Raw genomic sequence first — 18291 nt, 5'->3', positions numbered from 1 at the left:
AAAAGAAGGACAACATTTCCCAGACCCTCTTTCCCTAGTAAACATGGCTACATTAGAAACTACTGGTCAAAGAGGTGGGAGCAGAAGCATTATATGTAACCTCTGGGTTATGCCTCTTTTTCTTCTTTCCCTCTTCCAACTAGATAGAATGGAGACAAGGTGATAAATCATTTTGGAACATGAGGATGGCAGCAAAACCCTAAGGATGACAGTACCAACAAGACAGAAGGAGCCTGGATTCCTCGTGACCTGCCTGGACTTTTATGCTGTGTTGAAGAATTAGACCTCTCTCTTGTTTCAGTCACCGTCATATTGCTTAAATGGTTGGGGAGTGTTTCTTCTTTCTATTTCTTTTGCCTGAAAGAGTTTGTGTAAGATTGGAATTATCTGCTTCTTTAAAATTTGGCAGATTCACCATAAAGTTGCCTAGGACTGATGTTTTCCTTATAGGAAGGCTTTTAATATGAATTCAAAATCTTTAATGGTTTAGGACGATTCACATTTTAAATTTTTTCTTTAATCCATTTTTATAATTTGCACTTTTCTAGGGTTTTGCTCCTTTTTGGCCTCTATTTTCAAATTTACTGCTATAAAATTGTTATGTTATTCGCTTATCTATATTTTTATTTATTTATTTTTTTGCGGTATGCGGGCCTCTCACTGTTGTGGCCTCTCCCATTGCGGAGCACAGGCTCCGGTCGTGCAGGCTCAGCGGCCATGGCTCATGGGCCCAGCCGCTCCGCGGCATGTGGGATCTTCCTGGACCGGGGCACGAACCCGTGTCCCCTGCATCGGCAGGCGGACTCTCAACCACTGCGCCACCAGGGAAGCCCCCCCACTTATCTTTAAATTTCTGCTCCATCTGTAGTTATGTTGCTTCCATTTTTAGTCCTAATTTTTTGTTGTGACCGCCCCCCCCCAAATCAATTTCAACAAAGGTTTATCCAGTTTGTGTCTTTTTCAAAGAACAAACTTTTGGCTCTATTGCAGTTTTATCTCCTATTAATTTCTACTCATATCTACTGTTTCCTTATATTTGGGGAGATTATTCCAGTTTCTACCTCTAACTTCTTAAATGAATGCCTAGCTCAATTTGCCTTTCTTCTTTCTTAATTTGGATTAAAGCTATATAAATTTTCCTTTAAGTGGAGGGACTGTATCCAACAAGTGTTAATATGCAGTACTAATTGGTTTTAAATATTTTCTAATTTCCATTAGGGTTTCTCCTTTGACCCATTACTTGGAAGTTTGTTTTAAACTCTAATAATATGAGGTTTATTTGCTTTGGATTTCTAAATCAATTGCATTGTAATCAGACAGTACAGCCTCCATGATACAAGAGATTTTCTGTCTACTTATAATAACCATTTAGAAAATAAAGCAAAAAAAAAAAAGATACCATCCAAATTAGAGGCACAGAATAAACTTAAGGATCTCCTTTAATAGTTATCAAATGAAGACGGTTAGAGATCCTCAGAAGTAATTTGTACCAAGCTTTCAAAAAAATGTATTTCCTTTGATCCAGCAATTTATGAAATTATTTTAAGGCAGCAGAGATATCCATTCCCATCAATATGACACCAATTACAAGCATTACTGATCTCTTGTACCTCTAGCAACTAAGAGGCATTCAGTGCATGTTGAATGAGTATGTTATAGAATAAAAATTTCTATTTGGTCAATATAAAGTAGTAAATATGAAAACTCAACAAACACACCTTGGAATCTCAAATGGAAGCAATCTAATATATATTTCAGAATAGTGAATTAATAAAATGCCTTATCAATTAAAAACAAGCAAGAATGCCCTTAAGAAATTCTGTATTACCCCTTCTGCTTCTTTTATGTGATCCTGGGTCATCTTCATCCTCAGTAACTGTGTCTTGATCTTGTTCCTTTTGCTCTGTTTCTTTGCCCTCAGTGCTAGTATCAAAATCTTCCCTTTCTTCTTCCCTTAAGGATGAAAACAAAAATTATATTCATTGATGAATATATAATTCCATTCATGAAATATTTATTGCCTGCGTATGAAGTACCAGGCATTATGCTTAGGAAGTAGTGAACGAGATAACACAGAGTTTACAGTCTTGCAGAGAAAACAGATAATTATATAAATCATTGTAAAATTAAAATATGTAATAACTACTAAAAAAGGAGAAGTTCAAAATGCTATGAAAGCATTTCCAGGAGAACCAAATCTAGTCTCAGGGACCAAGAGAGGCTTGCTTAAAGAAGTGACATTTAAACTGCGAGACTATGGAGACTGGGGATGGGTAAGGCGGCAGGTAAGAAGAAATCTTCATTTTTAGCAGAGGGGATAACATGCTAAGGCACTGAGCTCAAGGGAAAAGGAAGGAGCTTATAATTTTGAGAAGGTGTAAACAAAAAAGAAGTAATTGAAGATATGAATGAGAAAAAGCAGGGCTAGGTCATACTGGGCCTTGTAAGGCATCATTCAAAAAGCAATGGGAAAAAAAAAGTAATGGGAAAAAAGTGGACGAATTTAGAAAAGGGAAATGACATGATTAGAAGGCACTTTTGCTGCTATGTGGAAAATCATCTGAGAGAGAAAGTAGATGAGGGGAGACCAGTAAAGAGGTCACTGTAATAATCCAGGTAACTGGCTGGGAGGTGATGGTGGCTCAGAGTATAAAGGAGATAAATAGACAAAGATTGGAGGAGAGACGCAGACAAACTTCAGATATAATAAGTAGGAAGAATGAACACAATATGTTTAATCCACTATATTGTCCAAATCAAAACTAAAGTTGTATGAAACCTGAGTTAATTCTACCATTTATGTTCTACATTCAAAGACAGTTTTGTAAACTCAAATGTATTCAGGAACCAGAGAGATAATGTAAACGAGTGAGGCTAGATGAGTACAAAAAATATGAAGTGGTGGGATCTGTAACATGCCTATTTTCACTTTTTAATAATTTAAGATATCACAAGGAAAAAAAATTTGTAACTATGTGAGGTGATGAATTTTAATGAAACTATGGTAATCATTTCACAATATATGCATTTGTCAAATCATTGTTTTGTACATCTTAAATGAATACAATACTTTATGTCAATTACATCTCAATATAATTGGAAAAAGTTTACAAAATGTAAAAAAAATTGAGATATAATTCACATACCATAAAAATCACCATTTTAAAGTGTACAATTCAGTGGTTTTTAGTAATATTAACAAGGTTATACAATCATTGCCTCTATCTAATTCCAGAACATTTTCACCATCCCCAAAGAAAAACCACATAGCCATTTTCAGTTCCTCTTCCCCCAATGCCCCTGGTAACCACTCATCTACTTTCTGCTATGGATTTGCCTATTCTGGACTTTTCCTATAAATGCAATCATACGACACATGGCCTTTTGTGACTAGCTTCTTTCACTTAGCATAAGGTGTTCATCCATGTTGTAGCATGTATCAGAATTCCATTCCTTTTATTGCTGAATAACATTCTGCTATATGGATATACCACAGAAGGAATATATCATTTTGTTTATCTATTCATCAATTGATAGACATTTGGGTTGTTACCATTTTTTGGCTATTAAGAATAATGCTGCTATGAACTTTCGTGTATACATTTTTAAGTGAACGTATGTTCTTAATTCTCTTGGATATACACCTAGGAGTGGAACTGCTGGTCACATGGTAACATATGGTTTAAACAGTTTGATGAACTGCCAAACTTGGTCCAAAGCAGCCACACCATTTTACACATCCCTGTGAGCAATGTATGAGAGTTCTAATTCTTTCATATTCTCACCAACATATGTTACTGTCCCTCAGTTGAATTACAGCCATCCTAGTAAGCGTGAAGTAGTATCTCATTGTGGTTTTGATATACGTTTCCCTAATGACTAATGATGTTGAGCATCTTTTTATGAGCTTCATGTTTATCTTCTTTGGAGAAATGTCCATTAAAATCCTTTGCCCATTTTTTAAATTGAGCTGTCTTTTTACTGTCGAGTTGTATGAGTTCCTTATATATTCTGGACATCAGATACATGATTTGCAAAATTTTTCTCCCATTTTCTGGGCTGCTATTTTTACTTTCTTGATAGTGTTCTTTGAAGCACAAAAGTTTTCAAATTTGGTGAATCTATCTTTTTTTTTTTTGGTTGCTTGTACTTTAGGTGTCATATCTATTAACTTTCTTAAGGTATCCAAATAAATTCCTTAAAGTATTACTGATGGCCATATAAAATACAACTGATGCAAGTTTGTGACCTATGATCTTAAGATGTAATAGGTATTTTTACATGAAAGTATAATCAAAAGTCAATACACTAAATTTGGAATACTGAGATTGTTAGAACTTCCTTGGCAGATTTTATTCAAAAATTATTATTTCTGCTAAATTTGAATATGATTTGCCATCTACAGTATGGGAAAAATTCCAACTTGTCTTCACAGCCAATCTTCATCCCTAATATGCTGAAATTAAATGAAATACTTAGGCAGTCACTAAATTATTTAAGATGCTGACATCCTCTCCCTACACCTACCAAAAGCTCCAATCTCATCTCTATTCCTCAAAAGGCTTGAAGGAGCTCTGTAAACACAGTGTACAACTGTGATGATGATGGTGGAGAGGAGAGATCCTACTAGTAATGCTAGAAACTGGTTAACAATAGCCTATTGAAAGTTTTCTGGGAAATTATAATTTATAACATTAATTCTATGAGAAAATGAGTTCTAGATTCCCTGGAAGTGCTTTTTTTTTCTTTTTAAACATAACACATGTATATCTGAGGACTGTCTGTATGTAAATTTCATAGGCTTGCTGACACTATTATATGTTTTCTAAAAATTTTGAAAGCATTTTAGAGTTTAAGGTGCTGATTTTTATTCTTTATGTGATCCAGATAAGCAGTGTAATTCAAACCATACCCAATAGATGTATCTGCAACTGAGTTTCTTTGCTCATCTTCCTTTAGTTTTTCTTGTTTCTCCTTCATTTTTTGTTCTTGCTCCTTAAGTTTTTCTTCTTTCCTTTTACGAATTCTGAAAGTTAAAATAAAATATTATAGTCTATCTGGTACTTTTAACTTTTAGTATCTTGCCTTTAATCATAAAATTATAGAAAACGCTCCAAATGTTATCACAAAACCATAAAGTAGTTAATCTATTCATAACCTCTCAGTGTGAGCCAGTGCCACACCGCAGCCCAACATGGTTTCAGATGCAAAGAAATAAACAACTTTCATTAGCACAACTGACTATAATTATTTCTTACCTAGCAGCTGCTTCTTCCCTCTCTTTTCGATGTTGTTCTGCTTTCAACTCCCGAAACTCCTGCTTTGCCTGTCGTAATACGTCAACATAATCTTCAATGAAATCCCTAGTAGAAACTAGGGTCAGTAGTTTCCCACAGAGAGCATGAAGTATCTTCATTTTTTCTCCTATCAAAAATTGGTAAATAACTTCTGGATTATCAATGACAAGAAAAATTTTAATTTGTGGCTGAATGTGAAAATGTTTAATAAAGACCAGGGAAAAGTTTCTTAGGATCAAACATGCCAGTGGCATGTATGGAAAAAAAGCAACTTTGAATCCAATTAACAGTTATGTGATAGACAAGGCATTTCAAATACTAATGACTACCTTATATACTAATTAAACAGACATGAAAAATTTTCTAATTGCAAAGAATTAATTTTCAAGTTTTAATTTTCAGGCTCATGTATGAAGTTCAAATCAAAACTAAGTTATAACCACATGAATTAAAAAAAAGGCAATACGCAAACTGCTACTCTGAAAAGACTGCACAAAACACTACTATAAATTATAAAAATTATATGAATGTTAGATCAACTATATCTCAATAAAAATTTTTTTTAACTATATGAATCTTACGAATTAGGTATTCTTATTATATGTTTTCTTAATTAAGCATATTCAATTCTATATATTCGTACATTATAATTTTTTATTTAGAAAAGGAAGGGAAAAATAACTTCATCTTATTTTTACATATTGTGCCTCATATGTAAAACTGAGGCACAAACACTCAAGTGAATATTAGAATTTTGCAGCTACAGCTTAAATTTCTGATATACTATAAGTAAAAGTGAAAGCTAGCTACTTCTCACTTATCCTTCTAAACTTAGTAGATGTAGTAAACTAACGACAATTTGTTTGGTTTTTTTTTGGCCTCACCACGCAGCACGTGGGATCCTAGTCCCCAACCAGGGATTGAACCCACGCCCCCCACAGTGGAAGCGCAGAGCCCTAACCACTGGACTACCAGGGAAGTCCCCATAAATTTTTAAAGTAATAGAAAATCCAAATAGAAAAAGCAACAGTAGTTAATTTACATCACTGTATTCCAACAATTTTTTTTAAAGACTGCTTTCTCTCTTTTTTTAAAAAAATTAATTTATCTATTTATTTTTGGCTGTGTTGGGTCTTTGTTGCTGTGCGCGGGCTTTCTCTAGTTGCGGCGAGCGGAAGCTACTCTTCATTGCGGTGCGTGGGCTTCTCATTGGGGTGGCTTCTCTTGTTGTGGAGCACGGGCTCTAAGTGTGCAGGCTTCAGTAGCTGTGACAGCAGTTGTGGCACACGGGCTTAGTTGCTCCGCAGCATGTGGGATCTTCCCGGATCAGGGCTCGAACCCGTGTCCCCTGCATTAGCAGGTGGATTCTTAACCACTGCGTCACCAGGGAAATCCCTCTCCTTCTCTTTTAAAACTGAATATCACCTAAAATTTTCTCATCAGCTACCAAGTTTTCTGGGCGTAAGAGGATAAGAGGGTAGGAAGTAGGCAGGTTATACAAATTCTAACTTGCAAAGTTTACCTGGTGTCAAATCATACACTGAAGTGCTTGACAGTTTCTTCACTAGACTGGGGTTGCTCAAACGAAGCTCCATACAGGCATCATCTGTAGCATCAAATCCTCCTCGTTTTTGATACCTGTACTTCGCATTTGCTGATGTTACATCAGCACCTGAAGCTAAGATGTGTAGTCTGAGGATTTCAGAAAGTGTGCAGCTATCAAGATCCAAGCTTTTCAAACTGCAGCCTATAGTTGTTAAAAATGATATAGTCATTTAGAATATAAACAATAAGTCCTCAGCAATGTAAAATATACCTTTATAAAAATAAAAAAGCAAACAAAAAATAAAACCTACACATACCCTGGTGCAACTGCGGCCATGCAGCTGCCAAAGATGCAACTGCAGACAGTGCAGATTTTGTGGGGTCTGCATCTTCATCCAAAGCCTCCGTTAAATCTTTAAGGAAATAAATACTTTATTCTAGTGCAAATCAAAGCTTGAATGTTTGGGAATAATGCCCTTTTAAAATGATGAAAGAAACAGCAAACAGCTTAACATTCAGGAACCTCAAAAGAACCAACGCTAGGTACAACAAGCATCCTTTACATTCTGCCTAGTATCCAACTAAAACTATAAATCCTAAGACATGCACTACACACTAATTTTTCCCTTACTTAACAGAGAGAAGACAATTTCTAAGTTACCAACAAGGTGCACATACACATTCCAAAAAAAAAAAAAAAGGTAAAATACACTTTAGAATGAAAAACAAATCTCCTTGCTCAACATAACTTTAGAAAAGTCTACTTTGAAAATCAGAATCCATTGAAGATACCCAAATCTTTTCTAAATATTTTAAGATTGAATCATAACAAAGTATAAGTTGTAATCATCACAAAAACAGCACAGAAAAAGAGCTAAAAGAACTTAAAGACAGTACTGCTGTCACTTAACCAGAGATTTATCCTCTTCATTTAAATTGCTTGTTTTTATTTTGAAAAATCACCGATCCATGAAACAATAGGAAGATATCCCTGTATTTTCTAAGTAAATTCCTTTAGCTTTGAAAACAGTGCTTAGCCTACAAATAGGACTAAAGAGCAAATCTACTGGCACAAATGTGTTTAAACCATTAGAATATATAATTATTCCTTACATACATAATAAAATTAAAATGTCACCTATGAAAAAACTTTAAGCTGATAAAAAGCCCTTCTCTTATACCAAAGTACAGCAGACACAGCTTCAGACTAAGAGTCAGATAATGTATATTCTAGTCTTAACTCTGCCAATCCCTAGTTCCTAGTTATGTAGGCTTTAGACCAGTCACTTATTTGGCTTCATTTTTCTTACAGGGGTAAGTCTAGATCAGCAGTTTCCAAATTCTTCAAGTATTTCTTGGAAGTACAATATAAAAGAGATAAAAGATGCCCTTGTTAAAGTAGGGAATAGAGATGACAATCCTGCCCATTCATTTTTCCAACTCTGTTGCAGTAGCACAGAGGAATCCCTGTACAATTTGTAGAGCTCCATGGATTAGAGTTGGAAAATCACTGGTTCTGTGGTTCCTTAACTTTCTACTATATGATTCCCTCCCCAAAGTTCACAAGCTAAAAAAATGGACCTTAGAGAACAGAAGTGCTGTCCTTTACTAAAGGAAAAAGGCAACTCTGGGATTATGTTTGATTACAGTCATTGACAATTTCATGGCATTTAAAGCATAAACACTACCACACAGGAGAAGTTATCTGACTAAATACTACATATATGTGCATAAGTTATTCCTACCAGGCCATGAATCTAGTCAAAATGACAGACATTATATTCTTCCTCACTAGGGAAATACCAGACCTAAAACTTTTTCAATTTTCATTTTACATATAAAGCCAAACAAATTTAAAATTAATACAGGCAGTCTAAAATTAACAACAGTCCTAGTTACAGAGCTGTATAAGTGTACTGGTTCTCTTCCTTTGCAGCAATTCAACCTATTTTATCTATAGTAAGTTATAATTTTCCTAGGACAAAGGCCTTAGGAAATGGACAACCAACAGAATGACAGCTTACTTTTAGTTGTGTTTAACACGTTAAAATATGTATTCTTTAACTCAGTTATCTACCAAATTGCACTCTCAAGAAACTGTAAATATCATTCTAGGATTTGCCGAGACAGTCACTCAGGCACATCATACCAAGAGAATATAGCTGAACTGTATATGGCTTGACTATGTGAAAGATATATTTATCACCATCATAATCTAGAATTAGGTACACACAATTTCAACACTAAACAATAACATCTCAGCAAATACACAAAACTATTCTATATAAGGAGAATGCTCTTTTTCCTGTACTTTGAAAGGCATTTAAGTTCATGATGTAAGAACAAGAGGAATTGATATTTTTAATAGAAGAGTTAAAAAATTGGTCAAAATTTCCAAGATTTGATATAAAAACAGGGAGACCAAAGACCAAAGAAATTAGATGTTCTTGAAGACAGATAATTACTTCTTTGCCATATAATAAGGTAATATAACAGTCATTATGAGGCTCTAGGCCAGAGTGCCTGAGTTTTTATCCTGTCACTTTCTTATTAGCCAAATGTCTTTGGGCAAGTTAATTAAACTCCTTAAGACTAAGTTTCTTTATATGTAAAAGGCAGAAAATAATTACATCTTCCTCACAAGGGTGGTATGAGGATTAAATGAAACAACGCATATATATATACAGTGTCTTACTAGCTTTGTGGTCACTTACTATCTTTGTGATCTTCAGTAAATAACCGCACCGAACCTCAGTTTTTTCATCACTAAGATAAATTCATGCTTTTACCTTCTGCCCAATTTCTAAAAATAGCAAGAAACACCTTACATAATAAGACCAGCTAAAGAGGAAGTAAAAGAATATTCAATCCCATTTGATTATTCAGTTGCTTTCAGGAAGACTATGGAAGAGCTTTTTTGTTACTGAGATGGGAGAACATATGAAAAATACCCGGGGGGGAACAGCCTAGGGCCCTTAATGAAACTGAAATAACCATTTAAAATGTGGCCAATAATAATATGCAAGTGGGAGAAGGGTGAAATTCCTGGAGTATTTTTTTCTCCCTCCCTAACATTTAAATAGTTTCAAAAGGAGCATTAAAACCTTTATTTAATGGTCAATACTTATTCAGAGGTAGACTTTATAGACAGTTCTGCATAGGAGTAGAGCTATAAAAATTGCAGATCAAACAAATCATGAATAGAAAATATAATGGCAATACAAACGTCAACAGTTACATATGTGTTTCCTTTACATTAGCTGATTTTCCAATACAATTTCCTTTTGACTCCACTGTTTGTCATCAGGATTTCCAAAACTACAAAATTCACCTGCTTCAAATCCTGAATTAAAAAAAGCTTTATGTCTTGTATTAAGGTCAGAATTTGGTCAGTAACACTGTGATGTTATTGGTCATTAAGAAAACCTAAAGGCTAAAAGAATGAATATACGTTACATTGTCTCTCATAGATAATCCATCTTTAGTGCTCATACTTGTCATTAGAAAATCTTTAGATGTTTTATAAATGGATTTACCCTTCTGTCTTCCCTTTAGTAGAGTTTCATTTAATTGACTAAATCATCTGAGATGACAATGAGGACCACATTGCTAAAATGGCCTTGATAAGGGACCTATGGTGATTAGCACTCAAGCTAGAGAAGATATTTTGCTTGAACTCAGCCTGTAAAATCAAAAGGCAGCTGACGTTGGCTACATACTCATAATTATCCTATTGCTTCATCGACCAGGCATAAAGGAAACTAGCTCAAATTATCTATGGGCAACCATGCTATTTGAATGGAGGAATGCCCCATTTTTTTTCTACCAAGATTCTGCTATCAAGATGTCTCTAAATAGTTATCTCTTATTGTAAATTTTTATGGAATACACTAAAGTATTGTTTAATAGTCCCATCTCATATGTGGCAAAATTCACAGAGAGCATTATTCAGGAAGTCAAATCAACCTTTTAATATAAATGTTTAACAATTCCCCTGATTGAGGTAAATCCTAAATAAAACAGTGAACATACTCTACTCTGTATTAAAAATAAAAAAGAGTTTCCCCAAGAATTATTCCTACATTAATATGTACCACACGCTGACTCTAGATACTTAACTGTATAGAATTTAAAGAGCAAAATTTCTAGTTCAAACCAATTAGTGAAATTTAAAAACTAAATTTTATTTAACTCTGGTCTAAAAATTGTCAGATAGGAAATGAAATCAGTGGTAATATTTTCAATTTAAAGTATTAATAACAACAACTGAAGTAATTCCTTAGGTGGGGAAAAAAAATTAGTGCTATTTAGTAGAATTTCTTGGAATTACAGATACTAGTCAATGAAATCTGTAATGCTCCTAAATAGCAGGAGAAATCTAAAGGAGTAAAAAGCAAGATAGATTGGTGGGGTGGGGGCTGCAGCATTTTTAAGGCCATCAGAAACAGAATACATTAAAACAAAGGTGTTCTAAGACAACTGATGATGTGTTGCTAGTATATGACTCAAAAATCAAGTAATTTTATAACTGTAAAAGCCAAGTAAAGTTAAAAATTAACTAATCAAAAATTAGTTTCACTACAAAGCTACTATCAGCAAGCAATAACACTGGATTCTGACCTTTGGTGTCAGCATCAGTTATTTGCTCTTTGGCTACTTCCTCTTCTTCTTCAGCTATGGCCTGGAAGATGGCAGTCAGGAAGAAAAAAAGCAATTCACATAGTGGGCCTTCACTGTCATTTCCTACAAGAGCTTCCTCTAACACTTCTGCGAATAAAATGTTTAAAATGAATTTAAAGTTCTGGTCATGTACTGAAAAAACAACTCCATTGGAATAATAAACATTTTAATCAACAATAGCCTGTGTAACTATTTTCTTAACTGCCCATTTATCAAAGTAGAGCCAAGTATTATTCAAGCCAAAATCAAAAATAATTTATAATGATTACAATAAAATACAATAAAATCATAAGCCAAAATCACTGCATTCAAAGAAAGCCAAATTAGTCTCAGTAGATTGATACAGTATTTCATCTAATTTAAATTTGAGATGCAAATTAAGGCATATATTAAAAATTATAATTTTACTCTAACTTGAATAACAATGCCAAAGATTTGTTATTGTTGTCCCACTGTTCTGAAGAGCTATGTGGGACATTACTGTTTACCAAATAGTGCACATAAGAGGTAATCATCAGCATTAGGTGTAATCCTAAAATTGTGTTCAAGTCATAAATGTTTCTCATCTAATTCATCTAACCTAAACTTCTTACCTAAACCAGCGTTGTTTAGACCTTCTTGATCTGTAAGGCACAATGATTCATGCTTCACCTAGCTCATAAAGAAAAACTGAGGGAATGTGAAAGCCCTCCTGAAGAATTTACTCTTATTAAAGTAAGAGTGGCATTATAATTCTGTCTTTGAGAATCTTTATTTGGATCTTAAGAAAATTATTTTGCTATTGGTCAGCTAAAAATCTAAAATGGGATCCAAAGCCCTTCTCATACTAATTTAGCTCTTATAAATGATGTAAATAAAAAGTAATAGTATGTAAGTGCAGAGGCAAAATAGAATCATAAATTAAAGTTAGGCAATAACTTGTCTCCAAATACGGCTGTCAATTTCTCCCCTCCCTGCACTTACATACCATGCCACCCTCAAGAAGTAGAGTCTATTCCTTTGCCTCCTTGAATCCCAGTAGGCCTAACTAATGGAATATGGCAGAAGTAAGGCTTGCTAGTTCCAGGCCTGGCCTTTAAGAAAACTGGCAGTTTCTGCTTCCAGACTCTTGGAGCACTCAGCTGCCACATAAGAAGTGCAGGCTACTCTGATGGAGTGGGACGCCATGTGGAGGAGCACCGAGGCATCAGGCACGTGTGTGAGGAAGCCATCATGAACATCTAGCCAGATGAGCCTTCAGATGACTTCAGTCCCAGCCACTGTCTGACTGTAATCACATGAAGGACCCCAAGAAAGGACTGGAGAGCTGGGTCCAGTGACTCCACAGAACTTTGAGAGAGAATAACTTGTTCCTTTAAGGCACTAATTTTAGCGTGAACTACAACACAGCAATAGCACTTGCCTAGGGTAACTCCCTCAGGAAACTCATCTTGAAGATCAAAAAGCTCCCCAAATGCATTAAGGAACTCCAAAACCATCAGAGCATCACCAAAGATTTCAGGAGGTAGTCTAGTTTTCACTGGAGTTGGTTCTGGAAGTTCCTGCAAGATTAAACAATTTATATAACTATTTGAACCAAGTACAGGAAATTGTAAAAGATAGGTATGATATACTCTTTACCTAAAAGAATAATTTCATGTAAAGAATTATTTCATGTGGTTCTCAACACTGAATGTTTATCATAATCCCCTTTGGAACTTTAAAAATTATAGATGCTGTGGCTTTATTCCAACTTTACTAAATCACAGTCTCTAGGGACTTTTTCCTTCATCAAACTAAGAACATATCTTTAGGCTGAACTATACTTCTGACTACCTTTCCTAGTTAAGAAGGACTCCTAACCTCGATTCTGAGGTCAAGGCATTAGCCATGTCAATATGATCTTCAATGCAGTATTTTCCTTAGGATATGAAACAGAATTAATCCATCATCTATTGACTTAGAAATGGTTCCTTATAAACCGAGATGAACGAGTTTGGTTTGGATACTTTGGTTATTTCTGGAGATGAGCAGAATCTTTGTCTAGCAATCAAACTAAATGTACGCCTGGCCCCGGTGGTTACTGGACTACCAAGGATAGCACAGATGACCAACTATTTCCACAGAATAAGAATCATTATCAAATCTTGTTATAAAATACTAACAATGTTACTTTGGAACTCTAAATATAAGCATTTGCTTAACTGGCTATTTCCTCTGTTACACAGGTGTGTGAAACATCACAGAACATGCTCATACCTTAAGATCATCACATTCCATATCTTCTCTAGGTTTACTCCACTGTTTTAAGTATTCCATATACTTTTTCTTTTCCTCACGCAATTTCTCTCTTTCCTAAAACAAAAGGTTAATAAAAATTCTTATAAGAAATTTATAAGGCAGCATCAGCATCACCTCAGAACTAGTAAGAAATACAATTACATGAGCCCTACCTAGACCTATTGAACCATGAACTCTGGGTTTGGGACCCAGCAACTGATGTTTTAATAAGCACTTCTGGTGATTCTAATGCACATTAAAGTGTTAAAACCACTGATGAAAACAATGCCTGCTTGACAGAACTGCTACAAAGACGAAAAATGTTCAACACATAGCAGCTCCTGGATAAATATTAATTCAATCCAACCCTGTCTATAGCAGCTCTCCCTCTACTTTAAATCAATTAGATCTTAACTAAAGAGGTAAGAACTTATTAGAGTACCTAAAATAAAACCTCCCCTTATATTTGTACATTTGTTTTCAAGATTCATTTAAACCTGACTAACTGCCTAGAGACACACAGAGGGGACAGTATACAATTGGTGAACTTTTCGCTCACTCGGTCTTTTGAAACCCTTACTTCTTGTTTCTGGTATTTGAAACTGCAAGATAAATACTGACCCTAAAAAGTCTCTAATAAAGCAAAATGTAAACAAAATATTTTATTATAATTATTTCCAATAAATATATGTTAATGTATGTAATAATATATATGTTTAATATATGTTAATATTCTTCCTTTGAAATTTAGTAACACTGAAAATAAACAGATATACACTTATCAAATTTACCATGAAACAACTAGATAGTTACAGAACTTATTAACTGTGCTTCGAGCGGTCTGCTGAAATAAGCTCCCCTTCCCCGCAAATAATTCTTGCAGAATGTAATGAGATGGGTATTTTCATTCACTGTTGCTAAGTGAATATACATAAGTACCTCTGGCAAACAAATACTTATGTCCACCATGTATAGAAAGTTTTAAAAATGTTCTTACCCTTGACCTATTATTTCAGTTCTACAAATTTATCCAGAGACACAATCCAAAAAGAGGAAAGACTTTTGTTCATAAATTTGAACAAAGTATCATTATTTATGAGCAAAAATTTTTAAACGTTTACCTATATCTATTTGATTAACGATTACATGCAGTCACTAAAAATTCCACCTCACTTATTTAGTTTATTTAATACCATGATGGAATGTTTATAATGTTAAACAAAAAATATATATACAAAATTATAAATACTGCATCTTATTCTTCAAGGCCCAGAATAAAGACTAGAAATAAATTAAAGTATTAATGCTATCTCTAAATGTTACCATTTACAATACAAGGGTTTTTTTTTTCTTGTTTTCTACATTTTTCTGGAGTAAACATGTATCAGACACTCCCTACTCCCACCTAAGGGGCTATAATAATTCAAGAAACACATGCAATTTAAATGAGCACAATGTGTAACACCTAGGCTACTTGTGAATATCCCAGAAAACCAATGACAATGACTGACTTTAGAAGAAACTAGCTATAGAATTCTCTAAGGAATATCTACCGCTGAATATTATAATCAAAGATTTGCTGAAATACCTATTATCACAGATACCTTATTCTTTAAGGAGAATAGGAACACTGCACTAATTCTTATTAATCATGCATTTTACTGTACTTTTCTAACGATGTGTTTTACTTTTGAAAGTTTTACATATATTGTCTTCCCTAAATATGGAAGTCTAAATAATGAAGAAAATCAACTTTAGAATTGTACTTTAGAAGAGGTTTTGAGGTGTAAAGGCATGCATATATGTTGAACCTTAAATCATTCATTAAATCTTCCAAAGCAAAAGGGAGATAAACCAGTACTGTTTATCAGTGCTCTATGTACAACTATAAATGTAAATGAAAGTGATAAAAGCATTTGAAAAATTAACCATGAATTTAAATATATAAAATACTATTAACTATCTGTGGAGGGCGTAACTAATATACTTGAGTATACCTTTTCTCTTTCTATTTTAAGCCTCTCTTTTTCTTCTTTCTTCTTCAGTCTCTCTTCTTCAACAATTTTCTTCAATTCTTCCTTCTTTTTCTCTTTATCTTCCTTTTCTTTTTTCTTTGCCTCTAGGGCATCTGCTTTTTCTCTTTTTAATTTAGCCTTTTCAAAAGCTGTGGAGAAGGTCAAACTTAGAAAGGTACACAGACAGAAAATAACACATTTTTTTAATGTAACAAAAGAATCCCTGAAATATCTTAAGGTTAAATGAGATCAAGAGAGACTCCCAGGGGTTGTAAATTCCTGGAGGGAGTCAGCAAGTGATTAAAATGGGAAGAGCAAGTTGGCTGTGTTTAAGACAAACTACTGCGGTGGGACAAACACATATACCTGCCTTTGAAAGCCCTGCTATTCAAAGTGTGGTCCTAAGACCAGCAGCAAGGTATCACCTTGTTGCAAATGCAGCATCTCTTCTCCCACCCAGGTCTACTAATTTAGAATCTTCATTTTAGTAAGATTTGTAAGCGATTCCTGTGTACAGTCACATTTGGGAAGCAGCATTTTATAAGGCTGTAGGAATCAAACAAAAATGGCCCAAAACAGTTTGAAAGCCCTAGAAACTGCCAACTTGTGCTTAATCTAGCATTAGGTCAGTTCAACAGGGGATATGTTATCCCTTGAAATACTGTTTTAAGAGATAAACAGAGGTCCCATTTAGTAAAGAAATTAATTATAATCTGAGGGAAAAAACTATGCTTAAGAAAAACAAAAACAGAAATATGCCATTTTAGAAACACCCCCTGCTTGGGCACAGAGAAATATTCTTTCCTATAACTAACAGTTTTTGGAGAGTAAAAAGGTGTTAAGAAGGCAGACAATAAATGAAGGTGAAGGAATTGGAGAACTAACATTTATTAAGCCTGCTTTGTTTGCCAAGATCTTTGGTATATCCTTTACATTAAAACTCACCCAGTGACTTCATTTCTTGTTTCAAAAGTTTGTCTCTTTCTTTAGTAGCTCTGTTCCTATAACCTGCAACAGTCTGTTTATTAGCAATGCTGTCCTCCTAAAAAAAAAAACAAACCAAAAACAAAAACCCAGAAAACTAAAGTTGTAGAACCACTAAAGTTGTAAACTTATGGTCTGCTTTGTTCTTACAGTAAAAATAAAAAACAAAAAATTCAATTATACTTTATGCTAAGGTTTTATTTAAAGTATAACTAAACATTTATTAACTCTAATCATAGTAACATATAGAATATGAGTTAATCCTATAGTTCTACAAATTACTACAAAAACCTCCCAGGAAAAACAACCAGTAATATATAAGAGGAGCCTTAAAAATATGCATTAGAAAAACAAACAAACAAAAATCTTCCAGGGTACTTTATAAACTAGACGGTGTAGACGTCAAATAAGAAAGAGACAGAGAAAAGACATGTCAGAGACATTTTTGTAGCCAATATTAAACATGTCAAAAGTTTATTTTTACTTTATTTCTTGGGAAATTAAGGTCTCTAGCCTGCTTAATTGTGATATCATTATCTCGTATCTTCTAAATGATCTTTACATTTCAATTCCATAATTTATTCCCTGTATTTCATTCTGCTTTACATTTTAGTGATTGCTTATAGGCTTGCTTCCACTTCAGTATACAATCCCTGTGGCATGAGAATCATGTCTAATTCACCCTTGAAACTTCTACAAGCCGCATTGCTAAGCAGTTATTAACATACAGTACACACCTTTTCTGTGTGTGAAGGAATGTGTTCCTTCTTACAGGCTACAGAGGGGAAGGGAGCCAAATCCCACTCTTAATTGTGGTTAGTTTTATTAAGAACTACAATGTAGTTTTTATCTATTCTCTACTTACCTGACTAACAGATACTCGTTTGGGAGGTCTCCCTCTTCTTCTGTTAGCCAGACTGAAGATAAATGTGGGTGGATCATCAGGGAAAAAATAAGAAAAATCTTGTTCTGCTATTTTATACGTTGAAAGAGATGATGCCTTCATTAAAAAAAAGACACAGGGTACAATAATAACACATTAGTAAACCATATATACATAAGCTCTAACATATCATATGATTACTGTTAAAGACCAGGTCAAAACCATTAGAATTTTATGTGTATTATGCAGTAACATATATTTTATTTCTTGATCCTTTAAAAAACTATATAATTAATCAGATTTACCATAAATAAAACAATTCAAAGGATTGCTTCACCATAAAGTACTCAAGAATGCTTCAAGTTTCCTGAATTCTAAAACTATCTCAAAATTACATTTATACAATAATCTTTTTTGTTTGCTTTTGACTAATTTTGTATGAGATTTCCTATGTAAATAAAAAAATCCATATATTTAATATTAAAAAATCCACTGTATTAAACCAATATATTTTTAGCCATTTATAACTGCTGAATAGATTTTCCCCCCAGTTTGGAGTGATAACTTAGATACTTTATGTATCAAATTTTAAAGTTGGTCTGGATAAAAGCAGAAATATTGATCAATT

At 34.0% G+C, this 18291-nt stretch overlaps 1 protein-coding gene across 2 annotated transcripts in view; it reads right to left on the bottom strand.

Moving 5' to 3' along the window:
* The window catches only part of BAZ1A (bromodomain adjacent to zinc finger domain 1A), a 94350-nt gene that overhangs the window by 26846 nt on the left and 49213 nt on the right, over positions 1-18291 (bottom strand). Inside the window, exons 7-17 of one of the 2 annotated variants that reach the window (XM_082853373.1) lie at positions 17646-17780; positions 16742-16838; positions 15779-15945; positions 13761-13856; positions 12925-13063; positions 11463-11609; positions 7160-7255; positions 6820-7044; positions 5259-5424; positions 4913-5026; positions 1829-1953 (exon numbers count right to left, since the gene is read on the bottom strand). In XM_082853373.1, the coding sequence (XP_082709499.1) occupies positions 1829-1953; positions 4913-5026; positions 5259-5424; positions 6820-7044; positions 7160-7255; positions 11463-11609; positions 12925-13063; positions 13761-13856; positions 15779-15945; positions 16742-16838; positions 17646-17780 (1507 nt within the window). The remainder of the gene's footprint in view (positions 1-1828; positions 1954-4912; positions 5027-5258; positions 5425-6819; positions 7045-7159; positions 7256-11462; positions 11610-12924; positions 13064-13760; positions 13857-15778; positions 15946-16741; positions 16839-17645; positions 17781-18291) is intronic. The other variant, XM_082853374.1, reaches the window with a different exon arrangement.

This window comes from Leucopleurus acutus (genome assembly GCF_964270905.1).
Source record: "Leucopleurus acutus genome assembly, chromosome: 1".
Taxonomy (NCBI): Eukaryota; Metazoa; Chordata; class Mammalia; order Artiodactyla; family Delphinidae; genus Leucopleurus; species Leucopleurus acutus.
Note: the sequence above shows the minus strand (reverse complement) of the source record. Positions and strands in the feature narration are given on the sequence as shown.